General features: G+C 45.2%; 1 protein-coding gene across 3 annotated transcripts in view; it reads left to right on the top strand.

Moving 5' to 3' along the window:
• Positions 1-18,287, top strand: part of DHRS7B (dehydrogenase/reductase 7B) — a 77,465-nt gene that overhangs the window by 48,644 nt on the left and 10,534 nt on the right. For all 3 annotated transcript variants that reach the window (XM_054571110.1, XM_054571111.1, XM_054571112.1), the window contains exon 3: positions 4,928-5,037. In XM_054571110.1, coding sequence (XP_054427085.1) covers positions 4,928-5,037 — 110 coding nt within the window. The remainder of the gene's footprint in view (positions 1-4,927; positions 5,038-18,287) is intronic.

Raw genomic sequence — 18,287 nt, 5'->3', positions numbered from 1 at the left:
CAGCCTGTGAACCAGGGGGTCGCCAGTTAGATTCTCAGGGCTGCGGGCCAGGTCCCTGGTTGGGCACACAAGGGGCAGCCACACGTTGAAGTTTCTCTCCCTCCTCCCTTCCCCTCTGTCTAAAAATAAATAAATAAAATCTTTAAAAAAAAAAAGTTGCCCTCCCTGTACCAGGAGTCGAAGGCATCCTTATCACCAGAGATGGTATATTCAAGGCCAAGAAGGCTGTGGAAACAAACCTTGTTAATTCTTTGCTAATTTACTGCTCAAAGCTCAAACCCCTTTGTGTTGTCAGTTGTCACTGATTTATTGCTTTGGTCTGGGTTTGTTTTTTCCTGAAAGACTACAGCTGCCTGCTTTGGCCACTTCTTAGCACCTCCTGTTTGTGGTGGGGGGAATCCCCTGCATACACAATTAAAATTTTTTTCTCCTGTTAATCTAATCAATTTAACTATTAGACCAGCCACAGGACTTAGAAGGGAAGAAGGGAAGCTTCCCCTCCCACAGCAGAGCGTCGGGGGCAAGCGCGGGCCTGTGGCGTGGCGTCCCGTGCTTGCTCAGCACCCGCTCACGCTCCGCGTCCCGGCAGCACCGCCCACACTCGAGCTCAGCTCCGTGGAAGACGGAGAAGTGCCCCGAGCTGCGGCAGAGACCCCCCACTGGTTGGTGATAGTGCAGCCAGCGCTGATGGAGGGCCTCCCACGGGCACGGCTCTGGGCCAGGTTGGGGGACAAACAGATGAAAGACAGGGCTCTGTCCCTCAAGGAGCCTGCGGCCTGACAGAAAGAGACAGGCTCCCATCCTGGCACGCTGCCACTTCAGCAGTGGGCGCTCCCGCCAGGCCTGCTCGGGGAGGCATGGCCGTCCGTGCGGCCTGCGCTTTGTGTCACTGAATCCCTACAGCTGAGGTGCAGGAGAGGTACGACTTGCCCTAGGACTTGTGGCCAGAAAGGGTGACGCTGAGGTTTAAGCCCCCACCTGTCTGACTCTAGAACGCCGTCTTGTCTCCCTTGAGGGGGAGATGGCCGAGGAGGGGGAAGGGCGGGCCAGCAGGGAGGGCGGCGTCGCAGAGCAGCCCCGGCTGGGAGCGGAGCGGCCCTGCGGGGCTGGCAGCACTTGGGTGCCGCGGGGACGCGGAGGAGCGGATCGGGCTCATCCTGCAGGCAGCAGGGGGCCCGGGAAGGCTGTAGCTGGCATGAGTGCATTTGTGCGCCACGGAGATGTTTAGGCGGGGTCTCTGGGGGTGAACCCTGGGTCTGTCATTAGATACCCAGGCTTGCATGGAGACAGCTGCCTCCACGGCCTTTACCACAGTTGGTCTTCTGACCTTACCCAGATGCTATATATAGGGCAGGCACCAGCTGCTTCTCCTGCCTCCGAGAGAAGCGGGTGTTGTTTGAGTCCTTGAGGAGCATTTGACAGTTGGCCGAAATGGAAAGGTCTGGACTTGCAGGTGCTCCAATATGTGGGTGTTTGAGAGGGACACTCGAGACGGGCATTGTTCTCTTCATCGTTCCCCATTTCCTCTTCCAGACACCAAGACTGGAAGGGGAGTAGCAAGTGTAATTAAAAAAAACCATGCATATACTTAGGTCGATTTATAAGTATATTGATCTGTATATCGATCGATCAATTGATAGCTAGAATGTCAGCCATTTCCTGAATTACGTGTCACTGTACTTATATTTGGATAGGAATCCATATACCTCTTCCCTCTCCAGCCAGAGAAACAGGAGCAGACTGACGAGCAGCCGCGTCCGGCGCAGGCGCCCCTGCGGCTGCGGCCCAGGGTGCAGTGCTGTGAGAGCGGGCCCTGCACCGCCCGTGCGGGCTCTGCCCGCCACGTAAGCGGCTCGGGGGGCTGCAGGCATGGGAAGAGCCTGCCGGCAGCTTCCCGCAGTGCTCCTGTTTTGTGCATTTATGTTCCAGGCACTTGTGCTTGTAAAGAGACGGGAGGTTCTGGACGCCCCTTGAGCCAGCCCTGGGCTGCGAGCTGTTGTCTCAATTCACCAAAGCCAGCAGTGCGGTGGCGGGGAGGTAGTGCCTGGGACTCGTTCTTTGCCCTTGACCCTCTTGCCCTCCATACCAGCTTTTTCAGAAAGGAAAGCGGCATCCCTCCAATCTGTTATTTTCATTTCTCTCGCTCCCTGCACAAACTAATGTCTTCCTTTTCTGGCTCTGGTATGAAGCGACGCTTAAGCAGAAGGTGGGTGGCCGTTTTCCAGAAACTGTTCATATGCCAGTGTGCCCCCCTTTGGTTCTGTGTGTCTGCGCCCTTAGTGGCACCGCACAAGATGCCCCTCACATTGGCCAGGGCAGGACAGAAGGGACAGAAGGGGTGGCCACCAGAGCTGGAAACCCCTCTTCTCGGGGAGTGACTGAGTGACCCCCAAGCAGCCCTGGCCGCGGGAGTGCCAGGCCCGCCCCTGCCCCCTCCAGCCCCTGAAGCCTCTGCTGCTCTGTTGAGAAGCCCAGCAGGGCAGGCAGGGCAGCAGCGGCCCTGGCCAGGCCACCCCGGGGCAGGCGAGCGGGGCTCCAGCCCTGTCTGGACTCATGCCCTTGAACAAGCCAACCAGATCTTCAAAGAAGATGGTAGGCACAGGTGAGAATGTGTTGGCTTAGCACCTCCTTCCAGGAAGCTCTGCCTGGGGATGGGCAGGGAGGTGCTGGCCTGCGTGTGGCCGAGCAGAAGCTGCAGAGCAGCCAAAGGGCCGGGGAGCGGGGTGTGGTGGGGGGTGCAAAGGGAGGCCTTTGCACCTGAGGCCTTCCGGAGGCCCAGACTCCTCTCTTCCTGGAGGGTCCTAGAATTTCTTCTCTGGTGTTTGGAAGCCTTTTAGCTTTAGGAAATTTTGACACTTTTGTGGAGGAAGGGCCGTCAGACCAGCACACACTGCCTGGGTCCTCCCACCGTCGGCTCACGAGAGGAAGTGACAGCCTTGACCCCTCCCCCCTCTTGGAGCAGCTGCCGGGGCAGCCCTGCCTCTTCTGTGGGCCAAGGCGGCACCGGGCCACCTCCAACCGCCTCCACCCTGAGACTCCGTCCGGGACAGTGGTCAGCTCGGGGCTGAGGGGTCTGCACGGACCTGCCCGGGGTCCGGCGAGGAGACGAGGCCTTGAGTGAGGACAGGCGGTGCCTCCTGAAGCCCCCCGCATCTCAGTGTTCACCAGCAGTCAGTTTTCAGAGCATTTTTAAAGGGCAGCTTAGAAGTACAAAAACACTTCTGTAGTACATTTTTAAAAAACGTTCTTTGTATGTACTTTAATTCATTCCATTCCAGTGTTGCTTCCATCTTTATCTTACATAAGAGGAAAGTGAGAAACAGAGGTCATAGCTGAACCCAGGATCGCAGTGCCAGTAAGTGTGGGAAGTCAGAGGTGAACACAGGAAGTCTAGTCTGTCCTCTTGACCACCTGGCTGGATTGGTTTTCATAAGCTGCAAGTTTTCAGGGCACTGAACGTTTAGTCAGGACACGTGTGGGGACAGGGCAAGCAAGAAAGAAGAGGACCCCACCCTTTGCTTCCTCCCTCTCCCGCTCTGGTCAGCCCCGGGTTCTGGTGGTCTCCCCTCCCTCCCCTTCTCTTTGACCTCATGGGAGTTAAGTGGGACCCTTGCCGGGCTAGTCCTACTGATGCTCGCCCCCCCTGCCCCCAGCTGAGCACAGTCCCTCGCTGAGATTTTGACATCGGAGCTTGGAGGAGACAAGTCAGAGGCCCCTCCTGCCTGGCAGGGGGGCTGTGTCGGTGTGAGCACAGAGCTGGGCTGGGGCAGGGAGAAAGGGTGAGCCCACATCGCGAGAGCCTGGCTCCTACCGCTAGAGGCCCTGGGCAACCCCCACGCCTGTCCTTGCATGTCTTGGCCATTCAGCTTTTTTTCCCTTAATGCTTGAGCTATCCTAGAATCCTCCAGATAAATCTGTTTTTGCTTTGCTGCAGTATGAGTTGAGTCTCTTTTCCTGCCTCCAAAAGAATATTGACTAATAGCGATGCCTAGGTAATTTGGACTACTCCTCGCCATGGTCTTGGTGGACGTCCTCCTCGCCACCGGGAGGGTAGTAGTGGGCTCAGTGGAGCCTGGTCTTTTTCAGCCTCCTTCCTTCCTACCCCGCAGGGGGACGCCTTTTAAGATGCCCCCCTTTATAGTCTTTGGCTGCTGTCAGCACTCAGCAGCCTTCAGCTCTTTGCTCTCCGGCTGTGTTATTTCACAGCCGAGCAAGGCTAGTGAACTCTCCGCGCTCCGCTCCACCCCCCGCTTCCCCATCCCCGCTGCGGCTGTCCGGCTGTCCGGCTGTCCGGCTGTCCGTGCCCGCTCAGGCGCTTTGTGGACTCTGCTCCCTCTGCCTCTCACACTCCCCGGAAAACAGCCCCTTGGGCCTCCCCATCCCTTCTCAGCAGGGTCCCGTGTCCCCGCGTCCCTCCAGAACCGTGTACGCACACCCGGGAGATGTGCACCTTTTGCATTCAAGTGACTTGGGGAACAGCTGGGCTGTGCTGGGATGTTGGCCCCGGCGGACGCGCTGCACAGTCGCTTGTGCCATCTGTCCCAGGCACATCTCTCGACGTCGCTGAGCTGCCTCGGCTCTGAACACGGGGCTACTGCTCCCAGGGTTATTCAGAACTAGAGATGACTGTGGAACATTCTGAGCACCGGACCTAACGAATCTGTCAGCCAGCCCCGTCTCCCCCTTGCCCTGTGGATGTGTGGTAGCCCACTGAACGCGAGCTCTCTAAGGCAGCGGCAGAGCTCCTCGATCACTGGACCCGAATTCCTAGCACCACGCCCGGGCCGTAACTGTGGCTAGTATACGTATGTGCGGTGCATGTGGAAACAATACATATTCTGAAACACCGGGTAAGTTTGAACTGCATTGGTGAAGAAAGGCATTGAATTTCCTCAGCCATCAAGGTTCTCTCTTCTTCTACCTTCAGAATGCGCCAAAGTCTTCTTCGCCGCAGGTGCTAAGCTGGTGCTCTGTGGCCGGAACAGGGAGGCCCTGGAAGAGCTCACCAGAGAACTCGCTGCTTCTCAGGCCGCCAAGGTGAGCCCAGGGGTGTGTTCGCTGTGGGGAGGGGTGCAGTCCCTCTTCTGCTGAGGTAGCGGCCCACTGCTGGGCCACTGGACACGCGGGGCATCCACGCGGTCACGCCGCGCCGGGAAGGCAGCAGGCCTCCGCAGCAGACGCCCCGGCCTGCGGCAGGAGGAGCGCGACAGAGCCCAGACCGTGGCCCCTCCTCTGGCTACTGCCCTCGCGCTCTCACCCGGCGGATGCCCACCCGTCCCTTTTGTGTCGGGGGAGGGGAAAGTGCAGGTTGGTGATGACTTCTAAAATTTTAACTGGAAAAATGACATGACGCAGTGTTTATCATTTTACACATTTATAAGTGAACAATTCAGCCACATTAACTACACTCACACTGTATGTAATTATGACCACTGTCTACACCCAGAACCTTTTCATCATCCCCAACAAAAATGTGTGCCCATTAAACAGTAAATCGTTCTTATCCCTGTCTCCCCAACCGCTGGAAAAATCTACTCTGTCTCTGTGAATCTACCTATTCTGTATGCTTCATGTAAGTGGAAAGATAAAATATTTGTCCTTATTTGGCCACTGCACTAAGCATGATGTCTTCAAGGTTCATCCGTAATGTACCATGCATCAAAATTTTATTTCTTTTTATTGGCAGAAAAAGATTCCATTGTATGTGTGTGTATACCACATTTTGTTTATCCATTTATTCGTTGATGGCCACTACGGCTGTTTCCACCTTTCGGTGACTGTGACTGCTCCTGTGAACATTATGTACAGGTACCAGTTTGAGTCCCTGCTTTGAACTTTTTTTTGGATATATACCTAGGAGCAGAAATGCTTGGTCATACGGTAGTTTTATGTTTAACTTTTTCAGAAACTGCCAAAGTGTTTTCCACAGCAGCTGGACCATTTATGTGCCTTCCAGCAATGCACAAGGGTTCCAGTGTCTCCATATCCTAACCAACACCTGTATTTTCTTTCTCTTTTCAATTATACCTATCCTAAGAGGTATGGCCAACTTAATTTTTTGCATACTCTTTTTATTTTTCATTCAATATCATTTTGTATTAATTTCAAGTGTACAGCCTAGTGGTTAGACAATTACAAAGCTCTACAGTGTTCCCCTGAGTATTGTTCCCAGTGCCCCCCGGTACCATATATACTTACTAAAATATTATTGATTGAATTCCCTGTGCTGGACTTTACGTCCCCATGACTGTTCTGCAACTACCAGTTTGTCCTTCTTACTCCCTTCAAGATTTTCACCCAGTCATCCAACCCCCTGCCCTCTGGGTTCATATAAGTGAAATAATATGGTATTTGTCCTTCTCTGACTGACTTATTTCACTTAGCATGTTACCCTGTAGGTTCATCCATGCTGTCATAAATGGTAACATTTCATTCTTTTTTATGGCTGAGTAATATTCCATTGTGTAAATGTCCCACAGCTTTTTTTAGTCACTCATCTATTGATGGACACTTTGGTTATTTTCGTATCTTGACTATTGTAAATAATGCAGGGTGTCATACTCTTTTTTTATTCATAAGTGTTATTTTTTATTTTTATTTACTTTTTTTCAATTTTCCAGATTTTTAAAAATTGAATTTATTGCAGTGACATTGGTTAATAACATTGTACAGGTTTCGGATGTACACAAGTCCGCATTCTATCATCTGTATGTTGTATTGTGTTCACCACCCCAAGCCAACTCCCCCCATCGTGGCTCGTCTCCCTTCACCCTCCTCTGCCTCCTCCCTTCCCACTTGCCCTCTGGTCGTCCGCATTCTCTTGTCTGTGTCTATGAGGTTTCTCTTTCTGTGAGGCTTTTTTTCTTTTTGGTTTTGGTTTTGGTGGGTTTTTTTGCTTAATCTTCACCTGTTTCACCCAGCCCCTGACCCCCTTCCTCTCTGACAGCTGTCAGTCTGTTCTCCGTATCTGTGAGTCTGTTTCTGTTTTGTTTGTTTATTTTGCTTATTAGATCCCACCTAGGAGTGAAATCATATGGTACTTGCCTTTCTCTGACTGGTTGTTTCACTTAGCGCAGTGCTCTCCGGGTCCATCCATACTGTTGCAAGGGGTGAAATTTCCTTCTTTTTTAAGACTGAGCAATATTCAATTGTGTAAATGCACCACAGCATTTTTATATCTACTCATCTACTGATGGGCACTTGGGCTGCTTCCAAACCTTGGCTGTTGTAAATAATGCAGCAATTAATATAAGGGTGCATATATTCTTTGGAGTTCCTTCAGATTCCCAGAAGTGGAGTCACTGGGTCGAAAGGCAGTTCCATTTTTAATTTTTTGAGCAAACTCCACACTGTTTTCCACAGTGGCTGCACCAGTCTGCATTCCCACCAATGGCCCAGGAGGGTTCCCTTTTCTTTGCATCTTTGCCAACACTTGTTGTTTTTTGATTTATTTGATGATAGCCATTCTGACAGGTGTGAAGTGATACCTCTGTTCTTAATTTGCATTTCTCTGGTGATTAGTGACGTTGCGCATCTTTTCATATGTCTCTCAGCTCTCTCCGTGTCCTCTTGGGAGAAGTGTCTGCTCAGGTCCTCTGCGCATTTTTCAGTTGGATTGTTTGTTTGTTTTGGTCTTGAGTCTTACAAGCCCTTTATAAATCTTAGATATTAAATCTCTTAACTATGTATCATTGGCAGATATGTTCTCCCATTCACTGGGTTCTCTTTTCATTTTACTGATAGTTTCTTTTGCTGTGCAAAAGCTTTTCAGTTTGATGTAGTACCATTTTTTTTTCTTTCATTTCCCTTGACCCAGGCAATATATCAGAAAAAATATTGCTAGGAGAAATATCCAAGATTTTACTGCCTATGTTTTGTTCCAGGATTTTTGTGGTTTCAGGTCTCACATTTGTCTTTAATCCATTTTGAGTTTTTTGTGTGTGTGTGCATGTATTGTGTAAGTGGGTGGTCGGTTTTCTTTCTTTCTCTCTCTCTTTTTTTTTTTGCATCTATCTGTCCAATTTTCTTAACACTATATATTGAATAGACTGTCTTTATGCCACTGGGCATTCTTGCCTCCATTGTCAAATACTATCTGTCCATAAAGGCATGGGTTTATTTCTAGGCCCTCTATTCTGTCCCATTGATCTGTATTCTGTTTTTATGCCAGTACCATGCTGTTTTGATTATTATGGCCCTGTAGTATAGTCTGATGTCAGGTAGCATGATTTTTCCCACTTTGTTCTTCTTTCTCAATAATGCTGTGGCTACTCGAGATGGGTTGTGATTCCATGTAAATTTTTGGAATATTTGTTCTGGTTCTGTGAAATACACCATTGGTAACTTGATATTGCTTTGAGGAATATGGACATTTTAATGTTTATTCTTCCAATTCATGAACACAGTATCTGCTTGCATTTGTGTGTATCTTCTTCAGTCTTTTTCCTTTGATGTCTTTTAAGTTTCCAAGGGCAGGTGTTTTACATTTTTAGTTAAATTTATTACTAGGTGTTTTCTTTCTTTGATGCAGTTGTGAATGGGTTTTCTTAGTTTCTTTCTGATAGTTCATTATTGGTGTATAAAAATGCAACTATTTACAGATACTTATTTTGTATCCCACTACATTACTGAATTCATTTATCGGTTCTAATAGTTTTTTGGAGGAATCTTTAGGGTTCTCAGTGTATAGTTTCATGTCTTCAGATAATGACGGTTTTACTTCTTCCTTTCCAATTTGGATGCCTTTTATTTCTTCTTCTTATTTGATTGCTGTGGCCAAGACTTGCAGTACTCTGTTGAATAAGAGTGGTGAAGGTGGGCCTCCCTGTCTTGTTCCCAATGTTAAGGGAATCCCTCGTAGTTCTTGCTCATTCACTATAATGTTGGTTGTAGGTTTGTCATATATGGCCTTTATTACTTTGAGGTATGTTCCCTCTATGCCCATTTTGCTGAGAATATTTATCAAAAATGGATGCTGGGTTATATCAAATGCTTTTTCTGCTACATATGATCATGTGCTTTTTATTCTTTATTTGTTGAATGTTGTATATCACATTTATTTTTTCATTTTATATATTTATATTTAATCTTCACCTGAGGACATGCTTATTGATTTTAGAGACAGGGGAAGACAAGGAGAAAGACAGAGAGAGAGAAACATTGATCGATTGCCTTTCCTATGTGACCCAACAGGGATGAAGCCTGCAACCTAGGCACATGTCCTGACTGGGAATAGAGCCCAGGACCTTTCAGTTTGTGGGACATCGCCCAACCAACTGAGCCACAACAGCCAGGGCTGTGTATCACATGTATTGATTTGTGGATATTGTGCCAACCTTACATCCCAGGAATAAATCCCACTTGATCATGATGTATGATCTTTTTAATGTATTGTAGGATCTGGTTTTCTCATATTCTTTTGAGGATTTTGGCATCTGTGTTCATCAGGGATGTTGGCCTATAATTTTCCCTCTTTGTAGTGTCTTTATCTGGTTTTGGAATTAGGATAATGCCAGTCTCATAAAATGAGCTTGGGAGTCTTCCCTCCTCTTGAATTTTTGGGAATAGTTTGAGAAGGAGAGGTGTTAGTTCTTTGAATGTTTGGTAAAATTCACCTGTGAAGACATCCAGTCCAGGACTTTTGTTGGTTGGGAGTTGTTTTTGTTTTGTTTTTTTTAACTGCTTCAGTTACACAGTTGTAATCTGTCTGTTCAGAGTCTCTGATTTATTCTGACTCAGATTTGGGACATTATGTTCCTAGGAATTTGTCCATTTCACCCAGATTGCCCAGTTTGCTGACATGTAGTTGTTCGTAATATTTTCTTACAATCCTTGGTATTCTGTGGTGTCTGTTGTTACTTCTCCTCTCTCATTTCTGATTTTATTTATTTGGGTCCTCTCTTTTTTTCTTGAGTCTGGTTAAAGGTTTGTCAATGTTGTGTATTTTTTCAAAGAGCCATGTGTTGCATTAATTGATCTTTTGTATGAACTCTTTCATTTATTTCTGCTCTGATTTTTATTATTTTTTTCTTCCATTCACTCTGTGCTTTGGTAGTTCTTTTTCAAGTTTAAGGGTCAAGTAAGATTATTAGAGATTTTTCTTGTTCTTTGAGATAGGCCTGTAATGCTATAAATTTTCCCTTTAGGATTGCTTTCCCTGTGTCCCATAGATTTGGGGTTGTTTTGTTCTCATTTTAGTTATTTCATTATATCTTTTGATATTTTTCTTGATCTCATTGTTAACCCAGTTACTGTTTAGTAACATGTTATTTAGCCTCCTTGTCTTTGTGAGTTTGTAAAATTTTTTTTTCTTGTGATTCATTTCTAGCTTCATACCATTATCATCAGAGATAGGATTTCAGTCTTCTTAAATTTAAAAAGAAGATTTACTGTATTTTCTTCCATTACCATTTAGACCCTCCTCCTGCAATCACCCCACTGTTGTCCAAGTCCATGAGTACGTTTTTCTTTTTGCTCAATCCCTCCACCCCCTACCTTCCTCACCCTTACCTGTCATGCTGTGCTCTATCTATGAATCTGTTTCTGTTTTGTTTGTTTGCTCAGTTTGTTCATTCGATTCCACATCTGAGTGAAATCATAAGGTATTTGTCTTTCTCTGACTGGCTTATTTCACATAGCGTAATGTTCTCTAGGTCCAGCCGTACTGTCACAAAGGGTAAAATTTTCTTCTTTTTTATGGCTGAGTAGTATTCCATTGTATAATGTACCATAGTTGTTTTATCCACTCGCCTACTGATGGGCACTTGGGCTGCTTCATAGCTTGGCAATTGTAAATAACACTGCAATGAACATAGGGGTGCTTATGTTCTTTTGAATTAGTGTTTTAGGTTTCTTCTGACATATTCCCAGAAGTGGGATCACTGAGTGAAAAGGCAGTTCCGTTTTTAATTTCTTGAGGAAACTCCATACTGTTTTCCACAGTGTCTGCACCAATCTGCATTCCTACCAACATGTGCATGTGGGTTCCCTTTTCTCTACGTCCTCACCAACACTTGTTGTTTGTTGATTTATTGATGATAATTATTTTGACAGGTGTAGGGTGATATCTAGTGGTGGTTTCAAGTTTCATTTCTCTGATGATTAGTGACATTGGGCATCTTTTCATGTCTCTATTGGCCTTCTGTGTGTCTGTTTTGGAAAAGCGTCTATTCAGGTCCTGTGCCCATTTTTTAATTGGGTTCTTTGTTTTTTTGGTGTTGAATTTTGTAAGGTCTTCATGAATTTAGATATTAACCCCTTACCAGATGTATCAGTGAATATGTTATCCCTTTCTGTGGGTTCTTTTTATTTTGTTGATGTTTTCCTTTGCTGCGCAAAAACATTTTAGTTTGATGTGGTCCCATTTGTTCAGTCTTCTAAAATTTATTGAAACTTACTTTGTGGCCTCACATATGGTCTCTCCTAGAAAAAATTCCATGTGCACTTGAAAAGAATGTGTATTATGCCAGGTTGAGGTGCAATGCTCTGAAGATATCAATTAAATCCATCTGATCTTATGTGTCATTTATGGCCACTGTTTCCTCATTGATTTTCTGTCTGGAAGATCTATCCATTGATGTCAGGGGGTTTTAAAGTTTCCTTACGGTAGTTGTATTGCTCTTTTTTTTTATGTCCATCAAGAATTGCTTTACATATTAGGTGCTCCTACGAAGTCTGTCCAGAAAAAGTGCACCATAGTTAATATAATGAGAACAGTTTGCACAATGTCGATGTAACCTGACAGCCAAGAAGAGAGCACTGGAATGCACATGTGTGAACAATGATGACTCCACTGTACTAGTCAGTGGGGGTGGTAGACACCACTGAATGAGCAAGTGCACTGTGTGGCTGTCGCATTCAAAATGACTGAGCGAGTAGAACAATGAATCTGCATCAAACTGCGTTAAGCTTGAACATTCCTCTGTGGAAACTATTCTGATGATTCAGAGGCCACAGCTGGGGGCAGCTGGTGATTGGCAGCTTCATCACAACAATACATCCACTCATGCATCATGTCTCATGTAAAGTTTTTTGGCAAAACATCAAGTCACCCAGGTGACTCAGCCCCGCTACAGCCCAGCTGTGGAGCCCTGCGACTTCTGGCTTTTCCCAAAACTAAAATCACCTCTGTAAGGGAAGAGATTTCAAACCGTCCTTGAGATTCAGGAAAATATGACAGGGCAGTTGATGGCGATTGGGAAAACTGTGTGAGGTCCCAAGGTGTGTACTTTGAAGGGGACTGAGGTGTCATTGTCCTATGTACAATGTTTCTTTTAGCTTGTATCTTCATCAGTAATGTCTCTATTTTTCTTATTACATGGCTGGAAGTGTTTATCCTCTTGTTGGAGTGCTCCCTTTATCATTATGTAGTGTCTTTGTCTCTTACGATAACTTTTGTTTTTGGTCTGTTTTTTCAAATATAATTATTGTTACCTAAGCTTTTTTTCCCCTCCCATTTGCATGAATTATTTTTTCCATTCTTTTAATCTATGTATCTTTTGTTGTGAGCTGGGTCTCATGTAGAAAGCATATATATGGGTCTTGTTTTCTCATCCATTCAGCTAACTTATATCTTTTGCTTGGAACATTTATGTCATTTATATTTAAAGTGATTATTGATAGGTACATATTTATTGCCATTTTGTTCTTTTAGCTAATTTTTTCCTTTCTCTCCTCCTCCTCCTCTTTCTCCTTGTTCCTCTCCCTGTCTCCCTCTCTCCCTCTCCCTCCCCTTCCTCCAACATTTCTTGTAATACTGGTTTGGTGGTAACAAACTCCTTTAGCTTTTTCTTTTATGGAAAGTTCTTTATTCCTTAAATTTTAAATGATGGCCCTCCTGGGTTAAGTAGTCTTGCTTGTAGGTCCTTCCTTTTCATCACTTTGAATATTTCATGCCAGTCCCTTCTGGCCTGAAATGTTTCTGCTGAGAAATGAGCTGACATTTTAATGGGAGCTTCTTTGTATGTAACTATCTTTCTCTCACTGCCCTTAACATTCTCTCTTTCTTTTTAACCTTCATCGTTTTAATTATGATGTGTCTTGGTGCAGGCCTTTCTGGGTTCATCTTGATTGGGACTCTCTGATCTTTCTGGACTGGTGTGTCTTTTTACTTCACCAGATTAGAGAAGTTTTCAGTCATTATTTCTTCAACTTAGTTCTCGATCGCTTGCTGTCTCTCTTCTACTTCTGGTATCCCTACAATGTGGATATTGTTATGCTTCAGGTTGTACCTTAAAACTTTCCTCATTTTTTTTTCATTCTTTTTTCTTTTTGCTGATCTGATTCAGTGTTTTTTTTCCTACCTTGTCCTCCAAATCACCGATTCGACGCTTTGCTTCATCCATCCTGTTTTTCCTTCTAGTGTATTTTTGATATCAGATACCGTATTCTTTCTTTTTTTATTTAATCTTTTTTAAAAAATCATGTTTATTTTATTACAGTTGTCTCAGTTTTTCCCCCTTTGCCCTCCTCCACCCATCCCACCCTGCCCACCTCACCCACTGTCAGTTCCCACTCTGTTGTCCACGTCCACGGGTCATTCGCACATGTTCTTTGTCTAGTCCTTTCCCCTTCTATCCACCATTGTCCTCCTTCCCCATCCCCTCTGGTCACTTTCAGCCTGCTCCATGTTTCCATACCTGTGGTTTATTTTTCATTAGTTTATTTTGTTGAATAGATTCCACTTATAGGTGAGATCATATGGTATTTGTCTTTCACTGACTGGCTTACTTCATTTAGCATAATATTCTCCAGTTCCATCCATGATGTTGCAAAAGGTAGGAGATCCTTCTTTCTTTCTTTCTTTTCTTAAGTGCAGATTGATTCTATTTATTTACTTTTTTAAATGTCAAGATCCATTATAAAATATTAAAAACTTTAAAGCCATTATAAAGTCTCAGCAATTAAAACAATATGACACAAGCACAGAAATTATCAAGTAGATCAATGAAATATAATGAGCACTCTAGAGACAACTGTATATATCTGTCTAACAACATAATATATGATTAAGTTGATATTTCAAATCAATGGGGGAAAATAAGGCTTATTCAACAAATAAGGTGCATGGACCACTATTACTTTAAATAAACAAATATAGAGCCCTATTTCACACATTATACAAGAAATATTCAGGTGAGTTAAAAATCAATATGTAAAATCTAAGGAGTTTTTGGAGAAAATTCAAAATAATATTTTTCTTACCCTGAAGTAAAAGAAGCTATAAAGTAAAATATTGACAATATTAAACATTTAAGACTATATAGTAATATACCTATAAAAAAAGTTAAAGGACAAGTAATAGAATAGGAAAGTATTTGCAACACATCTAAAACAGGGTTAAATAGGTTTTTGGGTTTTGTTTTTTTAGGGCACAAATTCTACAAACCTTTAATCAAAAATGGATAAAGACGTATTCTTTATTTCTGAGTGCTCCTTTTTTACATGTTCTGCATCCTTTTTGCATGCCGTTTTAGTTCTAAGTACCTTGTAGTTTTCATTAAGTTTTTTGAGCATCCTTATAACTGTTTTTTTCTGAACTCTGTAAGTTGCTTACCGCCATTTCATTTAGCTCTTTTTCTGCAGATTTCTCCTCTCCCTTCATTGATGCATGTTTCTTTGTCTCCTCATTTTTTTGCTACCTCTGTGTATTTTTCTGTGCATCAGGTAGACCTGCTGTGACTCCCAGTCTTGGCAGGGTGGCCGTAAGTGTTAGGTAGGTGCCCTGTGGGACCAGTGGCATAGTCTCTTTGATCTCCTGATCGGGCTGCTCCAGGAATGTTCCTCATGCGGGTTATGTGGACCCTCCTGTTATGTCTGAGTCTTGATTTATGCTGGCCTGTTCATGCTGGGATCAGTCGTCAGGCTTGCTGGCTGTGAGGCTTAACCTTGACCATAGTGTGGAGGCTGCTGTGCAGGTGCTTTCCACATGATGCAGAGTTCACCTCAGCAGGGCCTGGTGCCTGCCAAGATCTCCTGTTGGATATGACACTTGTGAAGCTTAGAGGATCCCTTTCTGATGTTGTCTGAATCTGGGTGTGTTGGTTCTGGCCTTGGGGGGACTTCGGTGCAGACCAATGTCAGGCACTGCCTGTTACTGCACTGGGCAACCTGTCTGTAGCTACAAAGCCATCCCCCAAGTTATGGCTGTTTCTGCTGAGCCTTGGTGTGCATGGGAGGGATTAACCTGTGCCCCAGTGCCAGCTTTTACCAGCACCGGGCCCGGCGGCTGGTCAGCCACAGTCCCAGCTCCCTGAGATCTGCCTCCGCCTATCTCTGCCTGCTGGTTGCCTGTTAGGCTCAGTCACTGAAAGGGCCTCTGGCGGTATCAAGTTGTGTTAGGTAGCTTCTCATTGAGTCACCAGGTAGGGGTGAGTGGTGTTCACCAGGCTGATACAGGTTCAAACTCAGTGCCAGTTCTGGGTCTGAGGCCACTCAGCAAAAGTCCCAGGGTAACCAAGTCTAGCTGCCACCCCCTGGGTGCTTGCACACCTTTGTGGTGTGGTGGGGTCTCAGGGAGTCATCAGAGCAAGGCCAGGAGAGCTTAGCAGGCCCAAGCAGACCAATATTTGGCCGTGTGAAGGGAGGGTTCTGTCCTGCTTGGGCCTGCAAGGGGAAAATGAGCTCTGTAGGGGTAGGGTCTCTGTGAGAGGGAGGATGGGGCTAGTGGATCTCCCATATGGTGGATGTGCTAGTCAGGCTTCGTGGAAAGTTGGAACGGTGGCCCCACCCCATGGCCAAACAACCCAGTCAGTCCTGGATTCTGCTCAGCCTTGGCAGGGTGAAGCCACTAGAAGTCAGACAAGTGGGGACCAGAAGGTCGGGGTAGAGGGTCTTTAATGAGGAGGAAGCACCAGTTGGCTTCTTGGGTAAGTGGGAGAAATGACCCCTGCTCCAAAGCACTGATGTTCCCTGAGTCTGCCCAGGACTCTACGCCCCGTAAAAGGCAGCTGACTCCTAAGCAGGCATACGCTACACAGAGTGGGGCAACAGGGCATCCAGAAGGGGGACCAATGATTCCTCTGAGACTGATGCCATATGAAGAGGATTGTGCACCTAAGAAACATGGCGTCTGCGGTGTGGGAGAATGACTCTGCACAGGGATGCTGACAGCTACTCCTTGAGCTCTCTCCCCAGAGCCACACACCGCAGACTCCCACATGACTCTAGTCTGGTCCACCCGCCCTCCGCTGGCGTCCAGGGTAAGTGGCTACAAACGAAATTATGTGCACTGGCCCTTTAAGAGGGTGCTTGTGTCTCTAGGAGACTCCTGTCTCTCACTGATGGACAGAATCCCCACTGCCTTTCGCAGCCAGACGTTACGCAGGCACCTCTTCCAGCTCTGGTGCTCTGGGCTGGGGAGCTTGGCTTGGGAGTGAGCCCCCACACTTCTCAGCAGGAACACTCTGTATCTGAGATATCCCTCTGGAACCTCAGCCACCGCGCATGGGACGAGGCCATCCCTTTCCACGTGTCCACCCTTCCTACCAGTCTTGATACTAACCTTCCGATAGTCTTCAGTCGGTTACTGAGGATGGTTATTCCATAATTTATTTGTAATTACAATTTGGTCCTGGAAGGAGGTGGGTATACCGTCCACCTACTCTGCTGCTCTCTTGGATCCATGCCAACGTAATTTTAATAGTGTACAAAAGCTCTATACCTGTACAGCTCTGTCCTCCCCGTTCTGCTATTTGTCACAGATTTTGTCTTTATACATTGCTTATCCAGTAACATAGATTAATAATAGTTTTTTTAAAGATGTTATTTAATTTTAGAGAGAGAGGAAGGGAGGGAGAAAAACATCAATGTGTGGTTGCCTCTCATGCACCCCACACCGGGGACCAGAGCCACAACCTAGGCACGTGCCCTGACTGGGAATTGAACCGGAAACCCTTTGGTTACCAGGCCAGCACTCAATCCACTGAGTCACACCAGCCAGTGCTAATAATAGTTTTTAAATACATGTTTTTAAATCATGTTGAAAATAAAAGGTAGAGTTACAAACCAAAGTTACAGTAGTACTAGCTTTCATTTATTATTTTTTTAAAATACAATGTCAGCTTTTTAAATTGCCTGTGTATTTAATTTACTGGCGATCTTTAGTTCTTCATATGGCTTTAAATCATACTGTCTATAGCTTCCTTTCATTTCACACCTGAGGGGTTCCTTTTAGTATTTCTTGCAGGGCAGGTCCAGTGGTAACAAACTTCCTCATCTTTCGTTTAATCTTAGAATCTTAAATTCTCTCTCAGTTTTGAAAGGAAGTTCTGTCAAATATAGAATTCTTGGTTGACAATTGTTTTATGTTAGCACTTTGATAAACAGCCTTCTGGCCTCCAAAGTTTGTGATAAGTCAGGTGATGAATCTTTTTGAAGATCTTTTTTATGTAAGGAGTAGCTTCTGTCTTGCTGTTTTCAGAATTCTTTGTATTTTGACAGTTTATTGAAATGTGTCTGACTGAATCTCATTTTCATCGTATTTGTTATTCAGCTTCTTGGATGTGCAGATTCATGTTCTTCATTAATTTTTTTCAGCAATTATTTCTTCAAATATTCTTTCTACCCCTGTTTCTCTTTTCCTCAGATTCCCACAATGCATATATCAATCCACTTGATAGTGACCCATCTATCCCTTAGGTTCTGTTTAGTTATCTTCATTCTCATTTTATTTTTGTTCTCAGACTTGATAATTTCAGCTATTCTGTCTACAAACTCACTAATTATCTCTTCTAGTAACTCAGATCTCCTAGTGAAACCCTCTAGTGTATTTTTCATTTTGGTTATTGTACTTCTGAGTTCCAAAGTTTTTTAAGTAATTTCTATTTCTTTATTGATATTTTCATTTTGTTTATACTCACATCAATTTCTGCCTTTGTCCATGTTTTTCCTAGTATTTTCAGCACCTTTAAGACAGTCATCTTAAAGTCTTTTTCTAGTATGAAGCCCATCATTTGGGCTTCCGCAGGTATGTTTTCTGGGAATTTATGTATATTTTTTTAATACCAAAGAAAAATATGTGACTTCTTTAAATCTACTGGAAGCCACCTTAGCTAGTGGTGGTTGAAAGATGCCACTCTGCCTCCACGCTGCACCTCAGTGCTCAGAGCAGCAATCCACCATCAGAACGATACGCAGAGATTTGGAAGGCAAGGTCTTACTGCCTGCCTCGGCCCCCTCGAGCCACACCAGAAGTGTTCAGCCGTCTTCCCCACGGCTGACTGCCACAGGGCCGGGTGGATTCGGGATGGTTGGCCACCACTGAGAAGATGGCTAAAAATGACCAAAAC

The sequence above is a fragment of the Pteronotus mesoamericanus genome, unplaced genomic scaffold, assembly GCF_021234165.1.
Source record: "Pteronotus mesoamericanus isolate MK-2021 breed Mesoamerican mustached bat unplaced genomic scaffold, CSHL_Meso_final contig_22, whole genome shotgun sequence".
Lineage (NCBI taxonomy): Eukaryota > Metazoa > Chordata > Mammalia > Chiroptera > Mormoopidae > Pteronotus > Pteronotus mesoamericanus.
The sequence above is the reverse complement of the archived record's forward strand: the minus strand, read 5'-3'. Positions and strand labels throughout refer to the sequence as shown.